The following is a 21144-nucleotide window of genomic DNA, read 5'->3' on the forward strand; positions in this document are numbered from 1 at the left end:
TTGTAAAACAATCTGTAAGAAAGAAGCAGTAATTTTTCTTCTTCTTTTTTTAATCAATGCTCAGTCATATAAGGATGTTCGGTGCACAGATAGATGTGAATGTTATTTATTCATTGAAATGATCTTTTTGAAATTCATATTGTAAGATAAACCTGAAGTAATGTCCTGAATAGTTATTGTATGTATTTGAAAGGATTGTTTGAGAATCTGCGGGCTGGAATGCTGAATTTGTAATGACACTGCTTGAATATTGGTCCAAATCTGACCTGTCACAATACATTGCAGTGGTCCTTTTACATAGAAGGTAGAACTATAAATGTTACTCTAATGTAATTTTGGAGAGTAGTGTCTACCATGCAACACTGTGAAAAACAAAGGTACTCGGTTTACTTACAAGTTATAACAGGTCACAAATACTCTGTTTTTGAACATAGCAATAGCTTGTATTACAACTCTGGAACTACTTACACATGTGGTGGTAACTTCAAAACTTCTCGCTATACAAGTCTATACCAAATAAAAAATTGGGCTTGAAGCGTCAGTGCTGAGATATTGTCATTGAAATCAGCTTGAGAATGGGAGATAATCTCCCAGGTTAGTGAAGTCTTGTGGCCTATTAGTAAAGAAGTTATTATCATTATTATTATTATTATTATTATTATTATTATTATTATTATTATTATTATTATTATTATTATTATTATTAAATGATACATTTGCCAGTTGCATTTCAAGGACTTGGATGGAGAAATGCCAAGTTTGAAAACTGGGTAAACATTTAGGAATTCTTATGAAGTGTTATTCATCAATTATCATGTCCCTTTTGTCTTTTCCTATCAGTCCACAGAACAATTTTCTAGCAGAGACAAAATACTGCTTTCCCTTGAAAAACATGGAGGAATTTGTGATTGCCAGTCTTCAAGGTACAGTTGTGTTTTCATGTCTATTTGTGATGCTGAGGAAAGTGATGTGTATTTGTTATGAATGTGTATAGGACTGCTCTCTCAATAGCGTTAGAGTTAGAGTTTTATTTTTTGCTGTGTTTCCTTGGTCTTAACCCATGTGGCAGAGAAACAGTGGGTAACAAAATTTGCCATATTTCCTTATTTTATTGTCTGTAAGCACCAGTCATAATGAAGCAGCCCATATCTAAAACTTAACCTAACTAGGCCTGGGGGGCCTCCGAGGCCCCCCCCCCCCCTCGACGTTCCGTGCGATGTAGCGCATTCGAGGGTATTTACAATTGTGAAACATGTATGAGGCGAAGCTGAGTGCATGTTGCACTACATTGTAAATACCTGAGAGTGAGCTGCATCTCCACTAACGCCACGAAATAATCCTGTGCATCATTTGTTTTATAAAATGGGTCGAAAACTAACAGCATTTTTTACGTACCTTTGTGGGTCAAACCAGTCAGCTACATGTAGCACTCGAGAGAGAGAGTCAAGCACGTCGCATAAATCCCGCACATATAAGTACTGTACTTATAAGAGTACTGTATACATACGCCACATAATATGTTATGCACACAAGAAAGACCGACCGGCAGCACGAACTAGAAGTTGTTTACAGGATTGACAGCGCATATAGTAGCGCGCGACGCACTTGTATCAACTGAATGAGTGCGCACTCTTGAGTGCGCATTCTTGAACCCATTTTATAATAAGAAATTATTAAGAGATCACGAGGGTTAACCCTAATTATAAAATGGGTTCAAGAATGTAGCCAATTGGAAGCGCTGAAATGAGTCACGTGGGCATTGTTTACTTTAGTACCATTGCACTGCAGTACCAGTGCGCACTCAATCAGTTGTTACAAGTGCGTCGCGCGCTACTATACGCGCTGTCAATCCTGTAAACAAATTCTAGTTTGGGCTGCCGGCTGGCCTTTCTTGTGTGCATAACATGTGTGGCGTACGTATACTCTTATACGTACAGTACTTATATGTGCGGGATTTCCGAGTGTGATGTGCGTAAAAGTTTGGGACGAACATCTTCGGACATCTTGACTCTTTGACTGGTATTGACCCACAAAGGTACATAAAATATGCTGTTAGTTTTCGACCCATTTTATAAAACAAATGATGCACAGGATTATTTCATGGCGTTAGTGGAGATGCACTAACGCACTCTATCCTGTGCATCATTTGTATAGTATACTATAGTACTGTAAGTGATATTGTCTCATTGAATGATAATCAAAGAAAGTGCTAGGGGTTTATATTCATTGCAAACTTTGTGTGAGTTGGTCTTTGGTATTGTAACCCGAATGTTACACTCCCGAGTTCATAGATAAAGAATATCACACCTGGGATTAAGTTTTGACAAAATAATCCAATGACAAACTTTATTAGCTTGTTTGTCGTTCAACAAATTACATGTACATCATTCAATTCAATTTGTTCACAGACTCAATTGTAACCTTTGTTACATTAGCATAATTAAATATTTGCCGGTGTATGACGATAATTCGGCTCGTTGCTGTCTCTTTGTCTCTCTCGCCGGTTATCCTGTCGACGAGCCCAGAGCAGTCACAAACCAGTCGTACACGGTAGCTGATGCAATGCTCAGTAGCCGTCAGTCACGCTGAACCAAGCAAAGGCTGGCCAAAGCTCTCATCGATCCAAATATGTATCTAATCAAAAGAGTTTACAAGACACTGGACTTTCCTAATGTTGTGTCTTTCTGATCAATAATATTTCTTGAGGAGTATGGAAGTCCACTCCAAAATCTGATCTGGTACATTGCCTTTACTTATACTTGCCTCATAAACCTATATGAGCGCATTAGACAATACAGATACAAACTCCGATCATCAAATGTTTGTCAATTCATTTTGACACACAAGTGCTTACGGTCAGTGTAGCCTCTCGAACTTCAGTTTAACATTTCAACATTCTGAATTATATGCAACACTGCTCCCCAAATAAATCTTTGATCTATCTGATCGACCTGGCAGTATAATTGCTTGATTTGGGTCTCCAAATATTTATGACTCCCATTCAAGTGTCTCCCAGTTTGAGTGGAAATAATGCTCCATGCATACAATAATTACACTGAGCAGTTGTACACTATACCACGCATGTACAGTTAACATGTATACATTATAAAGAGCATGAATATATAACCTTTTAATATTCCCAATCGCACTATTCCCCACATAATTCTTTGCAAGGTTTTTCACTTCTAGTGACTAGTCCTCCCCCTCTAGAGTTAAACATTCCACAATTCAATAGTGCAGTGACCTCTGCCACTCACAGCCGAACGGTCAGTGGACATAAATCTGTCAGTTCAGATGAGGGGGGGGGGGGGGGGTGCTGCACATTGTAGACCTGAATATTTACGAGCATAGCCTCACTTTCTTTGAGTGTGAGGGTCTACAGGGCATTTCAATATGTATGCAATCAAACATCTGACTTCAAATTCCAAGTTAGTTTCCCAATTTCATCTGTCTAATAATGAACTTAAGTGTATGCCTAATCATGTCCATTCATAAAACATTCAAAGCGCAAATACCTTGAAGTGCATTGCAATATATCTTCAAATAATATACTAGCAACAATCATCAATCATCAATACTTTTGGCATAACATATAATAACTTCGGAATTTATATACATGATATCAGAGTCTTCTTCTTAACAAGCAACCTCCATGTCAATTGATTGGGGTTCATAATTACAAACACTCTCCAATGCAATACATAACATGAGAAATACAATGACTTACCTAGTCAAAGGAGCCAACACTCGTTTTCACTACAAGTTGCTCCACACGGCAGTCAGTGGATGTACGTGCCACAACCAGTTGTATCACAGGCACATAAAACTTGTATATAACAATACAGCTGATGCTTGTGAGGGTCTACTAGTGTTTTGTGGTAACCTCTCAGCAGATAAATGTGTGAAAAAACTTTCTGGATCACACAGTCGATGTAACAAGCAAAGTGGGTGCAGGCCTCAAAGCGCTGGCAGGAAGCAGATATACCTATTTGTTCCAAAGCTATGAGCTTTTATACTTTTCTGTCTCTATGTAAAATGTTAATATTACAAACTTTCTCGAGAAAATCAGAAACTTCCAGGAAGTTAACTGACCAGCAGAAATTTCATTGGTTCATGTTTCTGTGACATCATTCAAAGTCTGCCTCATTGGCTTGAGGTCACTCATTCCCCTTGACTTCCAGGAACATTACTGACGTACTGACCATCCACTTGGCCAGACAAAGTCTTAACATTGACCAAGGGCAGTAACGACAGGCTTTCCAGTCACTCTCGAGCATTCTGGCTACAGGGATTTAAAGTTGCACTCCTGTGACCTTGGTCACTAGAGCTGCTGCCTAACCAGCATAGCTATATAACACATTGTTTATACTCATGCAAACACTGATCTAGTTAACATACTAGACAAATCATATAGCATAAGTCATAAAAAGCACTCAATTAGGGTATAGAGACATTAACTATACCTCATTTGCATAAATGATGTATTAAACATAACCACTGCACATACATATCTCTTATGCTGAAGTGCGTGGATCACACTTTGTTCTGAACATATGACGTATCAAATAATCTTGCAAACAGTCATATCCTTTCAGCCATTGATAACATAATTATATCAAAGCAGTATCTGTAATACACAATGTAACACAGGTAGAGTATTTAAATCTATTAATGTATGGAGCTACTCTACTTTAAGGCACACGCAGAGCTAGCCTAAACAGTTCATTGGAAATGGGGGGGGGGGGGGCAGAGAAATGGGAAGGGAAAGGAATAAGAGAGGACAGAATTTGGGCTAGACGTGCACTCTACGTCATTGTCACCGAAAATGTTGGTCTACAGTTAGAACCAGTCCACTCTGTATAGGCTTTGCCCATGGTAGGACACTGTCCCTAAATCCCAAAGCAGCTACTACTTTGTCCCAGAGAGAATGACCTTCCTCTTCTTAGACATGGTCCTTTCATTTCTCTTGATGTGCCTACACACCAACAAAAGGGAGGGGTGCTTAAAACAATATCCCTAGACTGGCTAGCTTGCTCCCTCCTTGAGTTTTATTACACCTACATAGTCTAACACCAGCAGGGGCGTTTCACAGGGCTTGACCAGTCTCAATACACACAGGCTTACAATTGGACATTGGCTACTGGGGTCAAAGGCTGAAGGGGAAATCTTAAGACTAATCAAGAGGGTCACTAGTGCACTGATCGAGGGGTTGTTGGAAAACAGGTGGGGTACGAACGTCAGAGGAGGGATGAATGGAGGGGGTGGTAATAACAGTGACCATGGGTCTTCCAAGGAAGTAGGAATCTAGTCTGACGACATTTCTGGAGAAATCTTAGTAACCCAAATTTTGGTGGGGTTACAGTGTAATGTTTACTATTGCTTGACAAGACATTGATAATGCCTCAGAATACCTTTAGTGGCTCATGCAGTCACAAGCCACATTGACAAGTTGCTACCTAGTAATGCTTGGGTGTATCTATGTGCTAAAGTAAACTTAAGTAATTTCTCAGAACTGCTTGTGATACTAGCACTCATTTTCATCCATGTAAGAAGGAAAAAAATAACATGATGACATAGATAAAGTACTCATTTTTTAATATCTGAAAATTTTCAGGGATACTTTGGTGTATGGTGTATCAGCAGATAGGAATGGATTGGAGGATGTAATCCAAATTCTCTCTGATGTAGTATTCAAGCCACAGCTGCCAGATGCTGAGGTAAGCTAGTGCATACTCTATGAAGATATTTTTTGTGTGATAGTTCTCTTCAAAAAGGTAATGCAAGCAAGTGACAGGCTGCATTCATATTGCTTCCTAAAGATGTTTGAACATAAACCCCCGACAATTCTGAGTATTAGATATTGTGTAAAGTTCCAGGCAGATTGTTCATTTCCCATTATTAATCCATATCATTTTGGAAGTAGTATGCAAGCCACAGCTGCCGGATGCTGAAGAAGTCAAGTAGAACATGTTGTGTGGAGTTATTAGTGGAGACCAATAATGCAAACAAGTGATAAGCTGTGTTCAGATTGCTGCTTAAACAGTACACATAAAAGACAGGAGGAGGAGGGAAGAAAGACATTAAGTAGCAGATAGTTTTTCTTGCTCTTAACTATAAGCACGGACTAAATTGAGTGTCAATGTTCATTTACTGTGTGAAATTAAATATTGGGATAATTATTATATGATTATACTGAGCAAATTCTGTACAAATCCTCTGTATATTTACTTCATCATTTTATTGCCAAAGGTGTCAGCAACCTGACACATTTAAGAAGTGATGCATGATGCTTAAATCCCAATGAAAGTAAGTTATATTTGATTTGGTGATGTTGCTGAATGCATGATGATTGTCATATTCAGAGCTTTCCTCGTGTAAAATCATAGTATCATAAGATGCGTGATGTGGAGGAAAAGTAAATATGAATGTACGTTGACATTGGTATCATTGCAATGCATGCAGGGGAAATGCTCATCTGATTTGCTGTAAAGTTTACTCAAACTCGTGCTCAAGACAATACATAATGCTATGAATATGCATTGAGTAATTGAGGTGACACCATCAAAAGGAAATATGTAGGGCAAATAGATTCAATTCCTTGGTTATATTGTTCCATGTCATAATTGCCCTATCCTAATCTGTTCTTGTTAAGATTGAAGACACCAGACAAGCAATATCTTTTGAGCTGGAAGCATTGAATATGGCACCAGATCCTGAGGTCTTAATGACTGAACTGATACATGGGGTAAGTGACATACCTGTAATCGTTACTTTCTACAGGTTGGAGTAACATGGACAAATTATTTTGAGGTTCTTACGAGAAAAAGTGACAGTGGGTAAACGCTATTGTTTTGCTGAAAGTCATTGCATATAAAAAGTAGACATCACTTAGATGCTCCAATACCATTACCCTGCATCATCTAGCATGGGATAAAAGTTTGTAAAATGCTATCTGTGATATTACAAGGTATTTGGTCTTTGTAAATTCCTCACAGCATAACATCCACTTTTTATACCCCCGCCAAACGAAGTTTGAAGGGGGTATATAGGAATCAGCGGATCATCGGGCGGTCGGTCGGGCGGTCGGTCGGGGGCGGTCGGTCGGGCAGTCGGGCGGTCGGTCCATTGCAAATCTTGCGTCGCGAACTACTTCCTCAGTTTTCAACCGATTCCCATAAAACTTGGCACAGATGTGTGCCTTTGGTTGTAGATGTGCAAGACATATTTTTTGACAGTACCCAAAAGTACGTTGCCATGGTAACGGCATATTATGGGCAAAAATGGGTACAAATCTTGCGTCGCGAACTCCTCCCACAGTTTTTGATCAATTTTTATGAAATTAGGTACAGATGTTCCATCTGAATATGTTAATGTGCAAGACACATATTTCCGCAATGGCAAAAAGTGCGTTGCCATGGTAACGGCATGTTATTGGTAAAATATAGGGCAAAATGCTTCATGGCAAAACTGCTTCATCAGTGTTCTTCCAATTCTCATGGAATTCATATTGAATGTTTGTCTTAGGATATAGGTCAGCATGACACATTTCTTGACAGTGACAAAAAGTATGTTGCCATGGTAACAGCTCACATATTATGAGCCAAAATGATGGAAAATTTTGTGTTGCAAACTACTTCCTCAGTTTTTGCCCAATTTCCATGAAACTTGGTACAGATGTGTGCCTTTGGTTGTAGATGTGCAAGACGCATTTTTTGACAGTACCCGAAAGTACGTTGCCATGGTAGCGGCATATAAATGGCAGAAGATCAAGGAAAGATCTTGCGGATTGAACTACTTCCTCTGTATTCGACTGAAGCTCATGAAATGTGGCACACACATTGGTCTTGATGGGAAGATGTGCAAGACATATTTTTTGGACGTGTCGGAAGCTGCGTTGCCATGGTAACGGCATATTAATGGCGGAAGATCAAGGAAAGATCTTGTGGATTGAACTACTTCCTCAGTTTTTGACAAAAGCTTATGAAATGTGGCACACACAATAGTCTTGGTGGGAAGATGTGCAAGACATATTTTTCGGACGTGTCGGAAGCTGTGTTGCCATGGTAACGGCATTTAAATGGCAGAAGATCAAGGAAAGATCATTCCTTGGGTAAGACTGTCGTCACGGGGCGGGGGTATTAATCACCTTAAGTGATATTTCTAGTTATTTATGCCTCCGCCAACGAAGTGGCTGGAGGCATTATGTTTTCGGGTCGTCCGTCCATCCGTCCGTACGTATGTACGTCCGTCCGCCATCCGTCCGTCCGTCCGTCCGTCTGTCTGTACATACATCCGTACGTCCGTCCCGTTTTGTTTTTGTCGATATCTCAAGAACCTTGTGGTGGTTTTACGTCAAACTTGGTATGAGGGTATATCCTGGGGGGGATGATACTTTGTTTGGATTTTAGGGTCACGGGGTCAAAGGTCAAAGGTCACAGGTTATTTTGTGAAAAAAAAAGGTTGAAATTTCATGTTTTTCTCCATATCTCGCAAATGGTTCAAGATATCTTCATGGAGCTTAGTTTATGCATGTACCGATGGGCAGTGATTATCTAGGGAAGTTGGGGGTCATGGGTCAAAGGTCATGGGTCAAAGGTCAAGGTCAACTTAATAATAAAACTTATCAAAATATCACTACTTTCCTTATATTTATGCAATGCCTGAAGGATTTTTTAAAAACTTGATGTATGCATGTATTACCCAATATATATTCTGTGGGAAGTTTCTTGCCAAAAGGTCAAAGGTCAAAGGTCAATTGAAAGTGCTAAATTGCACTTTTTCCTCCATATCTCGAAAGCAACTCAAGGTATCATCATGAAACTTACATATTTATGCATGTTCTACCTAACAGTGATTTTCTTTGGAACTGTGAGGTCAAAGGTCAAAGGCCAGGTTTAGATAATACTATTTTACCATTTGATACTGAAATTATACTTTTTCCCAATACCTTCAAAATTACTTGATGCATTAACTTATAAAAGGGTCAAAAGTCAAGTAAAAATCATCAGTTCCCAAAATACCTGCACTCTGATGTTTTAATCATTCATCCAATTGAACCTAGTTCTAGGAAAGTGAACATTCAGCACATTTGTGGCAAACCTGTCATTTTAATATTTTGCCAATTGTGTGAAACTGTCATCACACATTGTCAAGACATTGTACTATAGACCTATTAGGAGAACCATGCATCATGGCGGAGGCATACCAGTCGCCGTAGCGACATTTCTAGTTTCAGTATGTTTTGAAAATTGCAAAAATTATTAAAATCCACAGAGAATAGTGAAAGTTTCAATCAAATCGTATGTAGAATGAGAGTTGGAATTTTATTCTAACATCTTTTTTTGGTAACATCAGATGCATTTACACAAATGATGTGATGATATTGTTGCTTCTTGGCTCTGAATTGATAAAACTAACGCTTATAGTCTATAATGTTTCAGCAATAAACCCCTCCCTTTGTGGTCAACTTTGCTACTAGAGTTATTGCAATTCTGCAATCTTTGTATGCAGTGGTATGATATACTTGTCATTTTTATTTTCAGTAAAGAGAAATTAGGCATATTAAGATTTGTGTTGAAGATTTGTGTTGAAGACTGGAACAATGATGAAGTCATAACATTATGCCCCATATAACTTGCATCTGGACTGCTGTCAAGAGTAACTGTTTCATGAAAACATGTGCAATTTCCAACTTTTCTATTGTCAAGTTGTAATAAAAACATATAAAAACATATACTGTCCTGTGTGTTTGATTTGATTTGATTTGATTTGTTGCATTCAGGGTTTTGCCTTGAAATCACAGAATGGTTAGTGACGCTTTCACTCCATGTTGTTTTGAAACAGGTAGCCTATCGCAACAATACTCTTGGCCTGCCCAGAGTGTGCCCAGAGGAGAACATTCCTGTCATAGATCGGCAAACCCTATTCCAATACATGAACAACTACCTGGTGCCAGAGCGCATGGTGCTTGCTGGAGTGGGAATGGAGCATGGTGAGCTGGTGGAGTTGGCCAATCGATACCTGGTGGACATCAAGCCAACCTGGGATACTCATGAGATCAGGCAGATGGGTGGCCGTGTTGATAACTCCATATCCCAGTACACTGGTGGACTTAAGAAGGTTAGTCAGTAGAAAATTGTCTCAGCATGATTTCGTTGGTTAGTTTCATATTTTTATTTTTTTATTTTTTTTTTTGCCAGGTGGATGAATGTATAAAAACATTGGTAGTCAATGTAGTTGATTCAGTGACTAAGACATTGTTGGCCTTCATATTTTCCAAATCGTATTCTACCTATCTCTGTGGACATTTAACACTGTGTGTGCAAACGGAAGTGACTTTCATCTGCAGAACATCTTCAAGATCTCAATGACAAGTTCATTTGTGTGATGTGAGGCAAAAAACAAAAGCAAACACAAAAACAAAACAAAACAAAGCAAAAAAAAAAAAAAACCTGATTAGTTATGATGCTCATCTGAGCCAAAGCCTCAAGTGAGCTACCATCATTGGTCATTGGAAGTCAGTTTATTTGTGTATATATGATGAACATTTCTGATTGGAAACTGGAGAGCATTTTCGTTGCAAATTGCTTTGCCTAACAAACTTCATATGCAGATAATGTCACCTGTTACTAATTCATATTTTCCATACATAGATGAAAGGCTACTTACTGCCAGTGAGGGTTGCTGCATTGACAATTGTCTTTTAATGATTAATCATTGCTCTCAGTCAAAACTATCATATTGTTCTGGAGTGATACTAGGCGATATTTCCATTGGTTCCCAAAATGCAGAAAAATTGTTCACCCACTGTTTGTTTGGAGTAAGAGGAGGGAAACCAGATTACAGTGTATCTCTTTGATATCTTTGATCCATATTTAGTGAGATGGGGAAACTGAAAATGACCATCTGTCTTGTAAAATCAGTTTTAAGTGCAACTTGGGAATTATCTGACCAAGGACTGATACTTTGAAGACATTTACTGTCTATTTCCATGTCATGAATTAAAGGCAGCTTGATGCAAACTTTGATGAGGTAAGTTGTAAGACATCTCCAAGGGAAATTACAAGCAAGAGATTTACATCATTGTGAAACACAACAAGAAAAATTTGTATTGCCTGTAGCTTGTACTCTTCCCCCACAGCTGGAGAAAGACATGGCCAACATTGCCCCAGGCACACCAATACCAGAGCTTGCCCATGTCATTCTAGCTCTGGAGAGCTGTGGGCACCAGGACCCTGACTTCATCCCATTTGCAGTCCTCAACATGCTCATGGGAGGTGGTGGCTCCTTCTCGGCTGGTGGCCCAGGCAAGGGCATGTACACCCGCCTATACCTGAATGTGCTGAACAGGTATCATTGGATGTACTCTGCAGCAGCTGTCCACTACAGCTATGAGGATAGTGGAATATTCTGCATCCAGGCCAGTGCTAGCCCAAGTATGGTGAGTTAAGGGTGTATGTGAAAGTTATCTATGGATGTAGCTTTGAATAGTATTATTATATTATGCTGAACTACTCAGATATTTACAGATGAATCTTGAATGGCATCAGAAATGTCTAGTCATGCATTGACATAATGAAGGAGTGAAATTATGTCCTTACAAAGGTGTAATTTTGGTGTCTAGTTTTGTGACATCTATTTAATTTTCTATATGTTAACCAAGTGCATGAGTGAGTAATCATTTACCTGCTGCTTTAAACATTAGGGAAAGTCACACATGTTAGTTCCTTACACTCTTGAAAGTGAATTTTGCATGTTTTCATTTATCAGGTGAGAGAACTCCTAGAGGTGATCATCAGAGAATTTGTCCACATGGCAGGCAGAGTAGATGAAGTGAGTATTTCACAACTAACATGATGAATTCATAATTCAGAATTTGCTACTGAATGGAGCTCATGACCAAATGTCCACATTGGGGTGCAGTTATACAGTGCTATTCTGTTACAGGGCCCCAAAAATAACAATTTATAAATTACAGATGGAGCTACCCTGGGTGAATGATAACTGAATAAATAAATAAATGATATCTGTGATGTGTTGTGTGTGCAGCTATGAGGAAAATGGTGCCCAATTGAGGATTTAATTCAATACCTGCTAGATTCAACATTGTTGACTTTGAGTTTCATGTGGCTTTCATTAGACAGTGTTAGCTCTATGTGATTTGGAAATTGATGGGCTTTCTCTCATACCACAAAGTTATGATACTGTTCACCAAGTCATGTAGCAACTAAATAATGAAAGCACATTTTGTAGTCAAGAGCACGTTAGGCATTCATCCATCACTTGATAACAAGATTAGATAACCGGTGTTTGCGTGTATGCACACATACACTAAGAAACTCATCATAGGTTTGTGTTGTCAGCATGTCATGTTACTGTGATACTTTGTTCCATGTGTTGTGGCCCATCAGTGGTAATATGTAGAGTTGTGAAAGAAGAGATATCGTGCAAAATGTTGATATACTCTGGTTTCTACCATTTCAAGTCAGAATTTAGAAATGTTCTGCTGTGCCTGGTTTAATTCAAACAAAACTGATATTACTTTTTACCGTATCTGAGCCTATTGCTATCACTTTCATTTATTCATCCATTTCTGTTGTTTGTGGCCTGTCATCTTTTGTCTGCCAAATTGGCTGGAATCATTCTTGTGGAGCTGGGAGATAAACAGTTGGATTTCCAAAATTCAAACATTCTGTGAATTCTTGTATAGTAACAGTCCAAGAAATTCAGTATTTTCTAGCCTATCCTGAATCTTTTCTGGTTTGGTCATACTTAAAGGTTGAACTTAGCCGAGCAAAGCGACAACTGCAGTCAATGCTGATGATGAATCTGGAGTCAAGGCCAGTGGTCTTTGAGGATATTGGGAGGCAAGTCCTTGCCACAGGGGTCAGAAAACATCCCAGAGAGTTTGTTACTCTCATAGGTAAGTTTCACTGCGCTACATTTTTTCTTTTTTCTTTTTTTTTAGCCATTGCAGACTTATGTAGTAGCATAAACATCAGAGTGATGCCTCAGGAGTATATGTAGCCAAAGATTTCTTTGTGAAGCATCACTTTGGCATTTATGTAACTAGTGACAATCTTCCCCTAGATTGGAAACCATATCAGAATACTTTTCTTTACAGAGATAGTTTGAAATTATGAATAAATGTGTCACTGTAGATAAGATTCCTTGTGTTCTTTGATATCTTTGAGATAGGGAATACCCATAGTCCTGAATAATCCTGGAATACACTTGCCTATCCTGTGTTAGATATGTAGTGCATTTTTGGCCCACAGATAAGGTGACAGCAGATGATATCCGGCGGGTTGCCCATCGTATGCTTCAGTCACAGCCATCTGTGGCAGCTCTTGGGGATCTCTCTAAGTTACCGGACTACTCAGATATCCAGTCAGGTCTTCTTCACAAGGAGGGACGCCTGCCAAGAAAGTATGCCTTCTTTAGGAGATGATTGATGTGAAGAGTGTGAATGACACATCAAATAATCAACAAAATCATGTTCACCCAGTCCCTTTTCATTTTGCCCTTGTCATCTTCAACTTAGTTCAGCTGAAGTGAAGTGGTCAAGCTTGGTCTGTGTTATGCAGGGTTTTGACAAAATCTGGGACTGATGAAAGTCAGTGCTTGTTCCGAGGCACAACAAACGGATATGAACTGTCGTTTAATCAATATCAAAAAGAAAAGCTTGAAAAATGGGTCTAAATGCAGGTCTGTAATGTTGGACATTTTTTATCAACAGAATAATTAAAAATTGTGTACCTCTCACAGGAGAAGTCTTTGTGGCTAGCATAGAGACATCACATGTAGAATGACAGGAAACTAGTTTTACATTCCTTATCAAGATGTCTTCTGCCAAAGTGGAACAACATTTGTAAGGTGTGGTAGATTTATAACCCAATATCTGTTTCCAGATTTTTTCATCCCCAGTTGTGATTAATGCCTGATTATTCAGTGTGCCATTATGACCCTACCTTGCTACCCCAGCCCCTTTGCAATGGCCATCAAGTACTGCAAATGTCTTGGTGTGAATACTTTTGAAGCATGCTTAGAGGCTCATTATGTTATTGCACAAAGTACTCCATTTAAGAAAAGACATGCACCCCATTAGCCACAGAAAAATGTGGAGAAAGATCAGCAAATTGCTTGCCTTGCTACCAGTCGGTTATGTTTGGGTGATGAGGGAGTAATCCATACTCTAGAAATTGAAAGGTTCCTCTATTACAAAGAGCTTGAATTAATATCTGTATCGAAATATACTTGTTGTTTTGTGTCATTTGACTGGAGAATTCTAAAATTCCCATTTCTGAACTTTCCTGTCATTGAAGAAAAAAAAAAAGTGTAATGACTTACAAATCTATCAGTTGTATGATGGATAAAAGCAAACTGCAGCATATTTGCAAGACCTACAAAGTCAAAGTGGGTGTGAGACAGTGTCTTCGGAATCACATTTTTGCGAGAGGTTGGCCTGAACAAAGCATAAAAGATATATGGTAAACCATTTTGCATGAATGCAAAGTGAATCCAAGTGAACTAGGTTTTATCATGATGGATCTTTTCTATATTTGTGTTATGATTTGTTTTCATTTGAATATAGTGCACTCCTGTTACAACAAACCTAGTTATAATGAAATTTTGTGAAAACAAATTGAAATTCAGGTCCAAAAAAAATATCATTATTAAAGTCTATGGTACAAATTTGCTTAGAACGAACACAATTATAGCAAAATTTGCATTACAACAAAGTCATTTCCGAGCGCAATTGATAAAGACTGACAAAAGAAATGCGCTCTGTTATAATGAAATGCAGATCGCTCATGAAATTACGGCCCTACAAAGCAGAGCAAACAGATTATCTCTGCATTTAGTTTTCAAACTAACCATGAAAGTACAAACAACTTTATGCTCTCTCTTACATGAGAAATTGAAATGATGTTAATGAGATAGCATCACATTTAACATTGCTTTTCAGTGTATGATGGGTATTTAATAAATAACATACAATATATGCATGGTTTGTGTGATTCCATCAAATACATGTACTTGGTTATAACAAAATTTCAATATCATTATAGCGAAAGAAAACTGCTGGTCCCGACCACTTTGTTATAACGGGAGTCCACTGTATGTCACTTCAAAAGGCTGGATGTTATTTCCCATCAGTGTTCCCCCCCCCCCCCCCCCATATTTGAAATACTGTACTCAGTGATGCGTACCACATGATAGAAGTGGAAGACAAGCTGCCAGGTTCTAATCAAAAAGTCCATTCTTGCTGATAAACTTGATGTCAGTCTAAGAGATGCAATGAAATACATCAGTTGTGTCCTTAACATGAGATATCAACACCAAATACAATCATATGTGGAATTACTTTTTGATGAAATATTTTCATAAAGAAATATTACCAGGTAATAGTCTAGCAATCACTTTGAATATGATTATCTTGATATTGTTTGTTATGTTTCAATGAGCATTTATCAGAGCAAATGTGTTATAAATTGAATGTTTAAGAAAGAAAGTTACGCATGGTTGCTAGTAACCGTGACTATCACATTTTTCTGCTTTTGCATGGACCTAACATGGCTTTGTAATTTGGTTTAGTCAACTCTATCATGGTTAAACAACATTAGAACACAAAGTATGGCCTAGAAGTGACCTCTCAATATGTTTATCCTTTTCTCTGTTCACTGTTAGTTCCTGATAATTGAATTATTATACAACAGTATTGCTCAGATGAATAGAAAACAAGAAATTAAAAGAAGACAAAGCTATCAGTTTTGTGTAGATGTATATGTCATCATAGTGACCATAGATGTTGTGTATTAACATATTTATGCAGCACATTGCTTGATCTATACAATAGTAGTACATTCTACCTGTATATAGATATATTCCCAGTCAGGAAGAGCGCATCCTGACATGATATACACGTTGTACAACACATCACGATAAGGGAAATCTCCAAGAGACGACAGAAATGAGGCAGATTGGGGATGGTAGATGGGAAGTAATCATCTCATGCACATCATGTGACATGTATCTCTATCATCAACATGTTAATTGCAGTGATTACTCTTTCTAATGCATTTGACATGGAAGGCATAAGCTCCTTTTTATTGGCAAATGATTGGTTTCAGACATTACAGCATTTGTCCAATGTGTTGCTTGTATCATCCTTTGTAAAATGTTGACACGTCTGTCATGGTATTCTTCAATAATTTGTTTGTTGCATGCCACACCTATCAATATTCACCCTCACCTAATGTGTTATACTGATTTCCTCTTTTGCATGAATATTTCTTCTCTCTTGCGTGGAAATAATTGATGATGAAATTTGTTAGTAAACAATGCCTTGAAATTCCGTACTGAAGGGATTCCTCAGTCAATGCTAGTACTTGCTTAGTGAATGGCTCCTTTATGTCGGTACTGGCAATCAGTCATGTCATATTTTTCCACATGCTTATTACTTATTCTTTGTAGTTGACAAAACCCCACCCCTTCTACAAATTACAATTGAAATATATATCAAAATTCACTCTTTCCTGCAGCCGAAAATCTAACAGAGTATCCCATATTCCTTTCTACTCCCTAGTGATCGACTACAGGTTTAACTTACTGGAAGACCTCAGGATGTATGGGATATCTCCGACAACTCAAATGTTTTAGCAAAGATTGGTTCTTTCTCTAGGCAGAAAGTTCTATAATGTCTTTTGATTGGGAAGGTGGTTAATCATCTCAAAAAGACTTTTGTGCAAGCAAAGGAGAGCAAGATTTGTCAACAAATGGTCTGATCTGCACCTGTCTCGTATGTCTTCAAATTCTGCTAGAATTATATTGGCCAGCAACATATCTTCAAAAGTTTGTCATGAAATGTATGTGATTGGAATATTGCGAATGTCATCAAAATTCTTTGTTGGTGATACTTCATGGGAGATTGTGCAAAAATAGTTTCCTGAAAGGAGAACACCCATGTCCATATCACATCTGAAATAAACTGAGAAAACTTGTGAGACAAAGCCACCTAGTGTGGTAGTTATATGAGTATATTTTGTCTGAGGTTGATGACACGCTGATTAAAAGTGGATAGATGAAAAGATTCATCTAATAAAGGTGAAGGTGACTGTTTAATCATGCTTCTACATCACTTCATTCTCCCTCTTTCTCACCTATCATGACTGAATACCCTTCCAAATGAATTTCATATAGGAATCTTATAATTTAGACATTTAAGGTAGAAGCTCGCATAATGTTTCCCAATTGAATATGAATCATTGTCTATAAATTTATAGATCTGTGTGATGTTTCTTAATTAATACTCCATAGATCAACAAGCCTGTAATTTCCTCCCGAATAATCCACTTTTTTTTAGCAGCCATGCCAGCTGAACTTATTGTGACGTCGTTTACAAACAGATTCTCTGTTTAGTACCATGCAAAGACAAAAAAGGAAAAGAAAAGAAATAATGATAATAATAATAATGAAATAAAATAAAATGCAATTAAAATAAAATGGCAAATGGATGAAACTTACAAACACTGAGCACCTGTCTTGGCAATAACTGACAAGGTGTTGGCTGTTTGTTTTATGATATTTGCCATTATTTGATATTCTATATTGAGAACTAATTTGAGTGTTTTGCAGCAGGTATAGTCAGGAGCTCTTGTAGCTTAGTGCTGTATTGAATCACTCGCAGATGCTCAAGAAAGGAAAAAAAAAAGATTACTGTCCACTTTGAATTGGCAATGTTTGATGTAACCATTTGATGCTAACCATAGTCACTGATATTGATTTGTTTGCTACAGATACATTGTGTGACAACTTCACGTAGTGCACCGAGTGTGTCACAGCCTAGGTTTAGATTGTCGTGTACAAATCACCCTCTAATCATTAACCTTCATGCTCTGTAAACGTATGCACAGAAAGCAAATCCCCCACAATTTTTTAGACATTGCATTTGTCAAGCAATGACAAATCTAGTGGGGGCACTGTGGCATAGTTGATAAGACTCATGAATTCCAATCGAAGGACCTGAGTTCAATTCCCGCCCACTGCTTACATCCTTGGACAAGATGTTTTTATTCACCATGTCCATCTTGACCCAGGTGTACAAATGGGTATGTTGCAATGCCAGGGAAATAATAATGACAAGGCCCTCTGGTTGAGCAGTGGTAACATTGTTGAGGCTACCCTGGATAAAGAAGACCATATAATCAGAATTATTATTACCTATGAAGATTTATTTGTCAGCCAGTTAATATCAAATTTGTGTAATTGGGAGTAACTTTGATAGTAGCCAGTGTGTTTGCACAACACTCTGATCATTGCTGATGAACAAAAAGTAACGAACTTTTTATTTTCTCAGTAGGACCAGCCTGTCATTAAACTAACATTCTGTATGCATGTGTGTCAGATTGTCAAATTGTTCTGCACTTCCATCTGCCTGTGTAGTCATTTTAATATTTGCATGTACATGTTATAGTTTCACTAGTCAAATCATCATGGGGAGGAGTGCCAACTAACACTTGGAAGTATTTCCCACTCTAACATTCTGTTCTCATGTAGAATGAACTGCTTATAGTTGAAACTTTACCAAAATACTTTGGTATGCACATTGCATTCAAACAGGTAATATGTTACAGGGCCACTCTGTGCTCATATCTAATCAAACCATTTTGTTTGAACTATGGAAATGTTTTCAGACACTTCCCCTGCAAGGCCATCAAGATCCTCATACCTGTACATGTATTTCCCTTCTAGGCTTCCCTGCAAGGTGTTTGCTTCCGTAGCATCACTTATTCATCAAGAAAACATCAAATTCTATTTCATGGTCAGTCTATAATGTGCGACAAAGAAAAAATGAAATTAGTCTCATTGCCACTGCCAACAGGGAAAATACAATTAACTCACTTCATACATTCTACTTTAATGCTTGATGAAAAAGACGGTACTCTGAAGTAAGTCCTTCCAGAGAAAATCTCCTGACAGAATAGCATAATTGTATTGCATTGTGTTCTGTGTGCTTAAGCCATTTATTTAAGAATTGTTTCAGCCTTCATTTCTGTATATGAATATGCAGTGGACTCAAGGGCAAGGTAGAGTCATTAAAGTTATCCTATAAAACTTATTTTGTTATTGGTGCTGTTGTTCATAATGTTGTTAAATGTTATTCCAATGTGCAAGGGAATTAAGGACACAGAGACAGATTTCAGCACAGTCATAAAGTCCTTGCTTTGGTAATGATACAGTTATGTCAGTGACAGTCTATTTGATTTGGACAGCATTCAGAGAGATTGCTACAATTATCACAGCCAAAAGCAATACCAATCTGAGGAAGGATTGCATTTGTTGCATGGAATGATAATTTTTCCAGTGGCTGTTGCCATAAACAAAGCTTTCATTGAAAGTCCAAATTGTACAACAAACCATAGATAACTTGCATCAATTTTTTTTTTATAATTTTGATCACTATTGACAATATTTGTCTGTCTTGTAGATGTTGAATGATGTTGCAGGGTCTATTCAGTAGTTTGAACTTGTCATTACATTAAATGTAGCACAGAATTGTGACTTGTGTAATAAATGTATACAGAACTATAGCTTGCTACTTGAAATATTGCAATACATTTGTAAAACTTGCAGTTTATAGCATTTATATGAGTAAGTTTTAATGACTATGGGTTTATGTGAAGAGGCTCACTGAAACGGTTTTTGAGAAGTGACAAATGATGTTAACATGATCTTACAATTTCAAATGCTACCTATGATTGTCTCACCAGATGAAAAGCCGGTTTTATACTCTGTGATGTTTATACACTGTTGATGCTCTTCTGGCTGTCAACTGTCAAGTTATGGTTGTAAATATTTTCAGAATATAAACTGTATCAGACATTTGTAACTTATTGATTTGTATGGTTTTGCTCCTTTGTCACTGACATGTATTTTCCATAGATGAATAAGCTGAAACATTCAAATTAATGAAATTTTTGCATCAAGTTGTTTTCATTGCCACTGATTAACAATTGCAAGTCTCTGAAGTGACTGACCATTGTCAATCAGTTGCAATAAAAAACAATTATGCAAGAATTGTATTAATTTGAATTCAGTACCCGCTGCATGCTAGAAGGATTAGAACCTGCACTGGCTGTCAGGCAGAAGCTTGGTGGCCTAGAGGATGAGATGCCTGTCTGGTGATCAGGAGGTTGTTGGTTCGAATCTAGTCCCTGTATGGTCCTATGTCTGCCCATGATATTCTTAATCATGGCTGCTACTGGAACACTGATTCATTCATTGCTTATTCACGTTGATGCAGGGCAATTTGTATGACTTATGGACTGTATGATTTGTGGGTGTCGAACTCCTGATTTTGAAGTCCTGACATAGAACTTGTGACGTGCACACACTCAAACGCACTGGAGGTTACACACAAATTCACAAACATAAATACACACACACACGCACACACATTTACTTGCAGAGAGTGTAACACCAAAAAAAAAATCAACAGCAACAATACGACGGGTTTATAAGAAGACCTGCAAGTTCAGAAGGATTCCAGTCTATATCATCCTCTTGTTTTTTGTGCCCCACACCAACACATGTACTACATGTACTGAGGATGATTCATTAAAGATTACAGGCGGTCAGTTCATCCTGACTTTTTGTGTTCATTATACCCCGCATACATGAAGTGTATAGAGGGGTATTATAGGAATTGGCGTGCGGTCGGGCGGCCCGTTGCTAAATCTTGCGTCACAAACTCCTACAGTTTTGAAGCAACTTTGATGAAACTTGGGGTACATGATGACATTGAGGTGTAGATGTGCAAGACATGTTTTTTTGTGTTTGTCAGAGAAAGCATTGCCAAAGTAACCACAATTTTCCCAAAACCTTGTGGAGCGTGAACTACTTCCACAGTATTCAAGCAATTTATTTCAAATTTGGTATCTATAATGATCTACAGATGCAGTTATGCAAAACACACTTTGTGTTTGTACCCGACAAGGTATTGCCATGGTAACAGCATATTTTCTTGGAAATCTTGTAGAGTGAACTATACTTCCACAATTTTGAAGCAATTAAAATCAAATTTGGTGTACATGATGACATTAAGGTGTAGCTGTGCAAGACATGTTTTTGTATTTGTCAGAG

At 37.9% G+C, this 21144-nt stretch overlaps 1 protein-coding gene across 2 annotated transcripts in view; it reads left to right on the forward strand.

Moving 5' to 3' along the window:
* Positions 1-20126, forward strand: part of LOC139725071 (mitochondrial-processing peptidase subunit alpha-like) — a 37276-nt gene extending 17150 nt beyond the window's left edge. The window contains exons 4-12 of one of the 2 annotated variants that reach the window (XM_071636161.1): positions 841-923; positions 5615-5717; positions 6653-6745; positions 9844-10119; positions 11141-11440; positions 11770-11832; positions 12778-12922; positions 13278-13428; positions 16589-20126. In XM_071636161.1, coding sequence (XP_071492262.1) covers positions 841-923; positions 5615-5717; positions 6653-6745; positions 9844-10119; positions 11141-11440; positions 11770-11832; positions 12778-12922; positions 13278-13428; positions 16589-16607 — 1233 coding nt within the window. In that variant the 3' untranslated portion in view covers positions 16608-20126. Of the gene's footprint in view, positions 1-840; positions 924-5614; positions 5718-6652; positions 6746-9843; positions 10120-11140; positions 11441-11769; positions 11833-12777; positions 12923-13277; positions 15164-16588 lie in introns of those variants that run through there. The other variant, XM_071636160.1, reaches the window with a different exon arrangement.
* Positions 20127-21144: the final 1018 nt, after the last annotated feature.

The sequence above is a fragment of the Diadema antillarum genome, unplaced genomic scaffold (assembly GCF_040938485.1).
Source record: "Diadema antillarum isolate AM-2024a unplaced genomic scaffold, OU_Dant_1.0 seq00000014_RagTag, whole genome shotgun sequence".
Taxonomy (NCBI): domain Eukaryota; kingdom Metazoa; phylum Echinodermata; class Echinoidea; order Diadematoida; family Diadematidae; genus Diadema; species Diadema antillarum.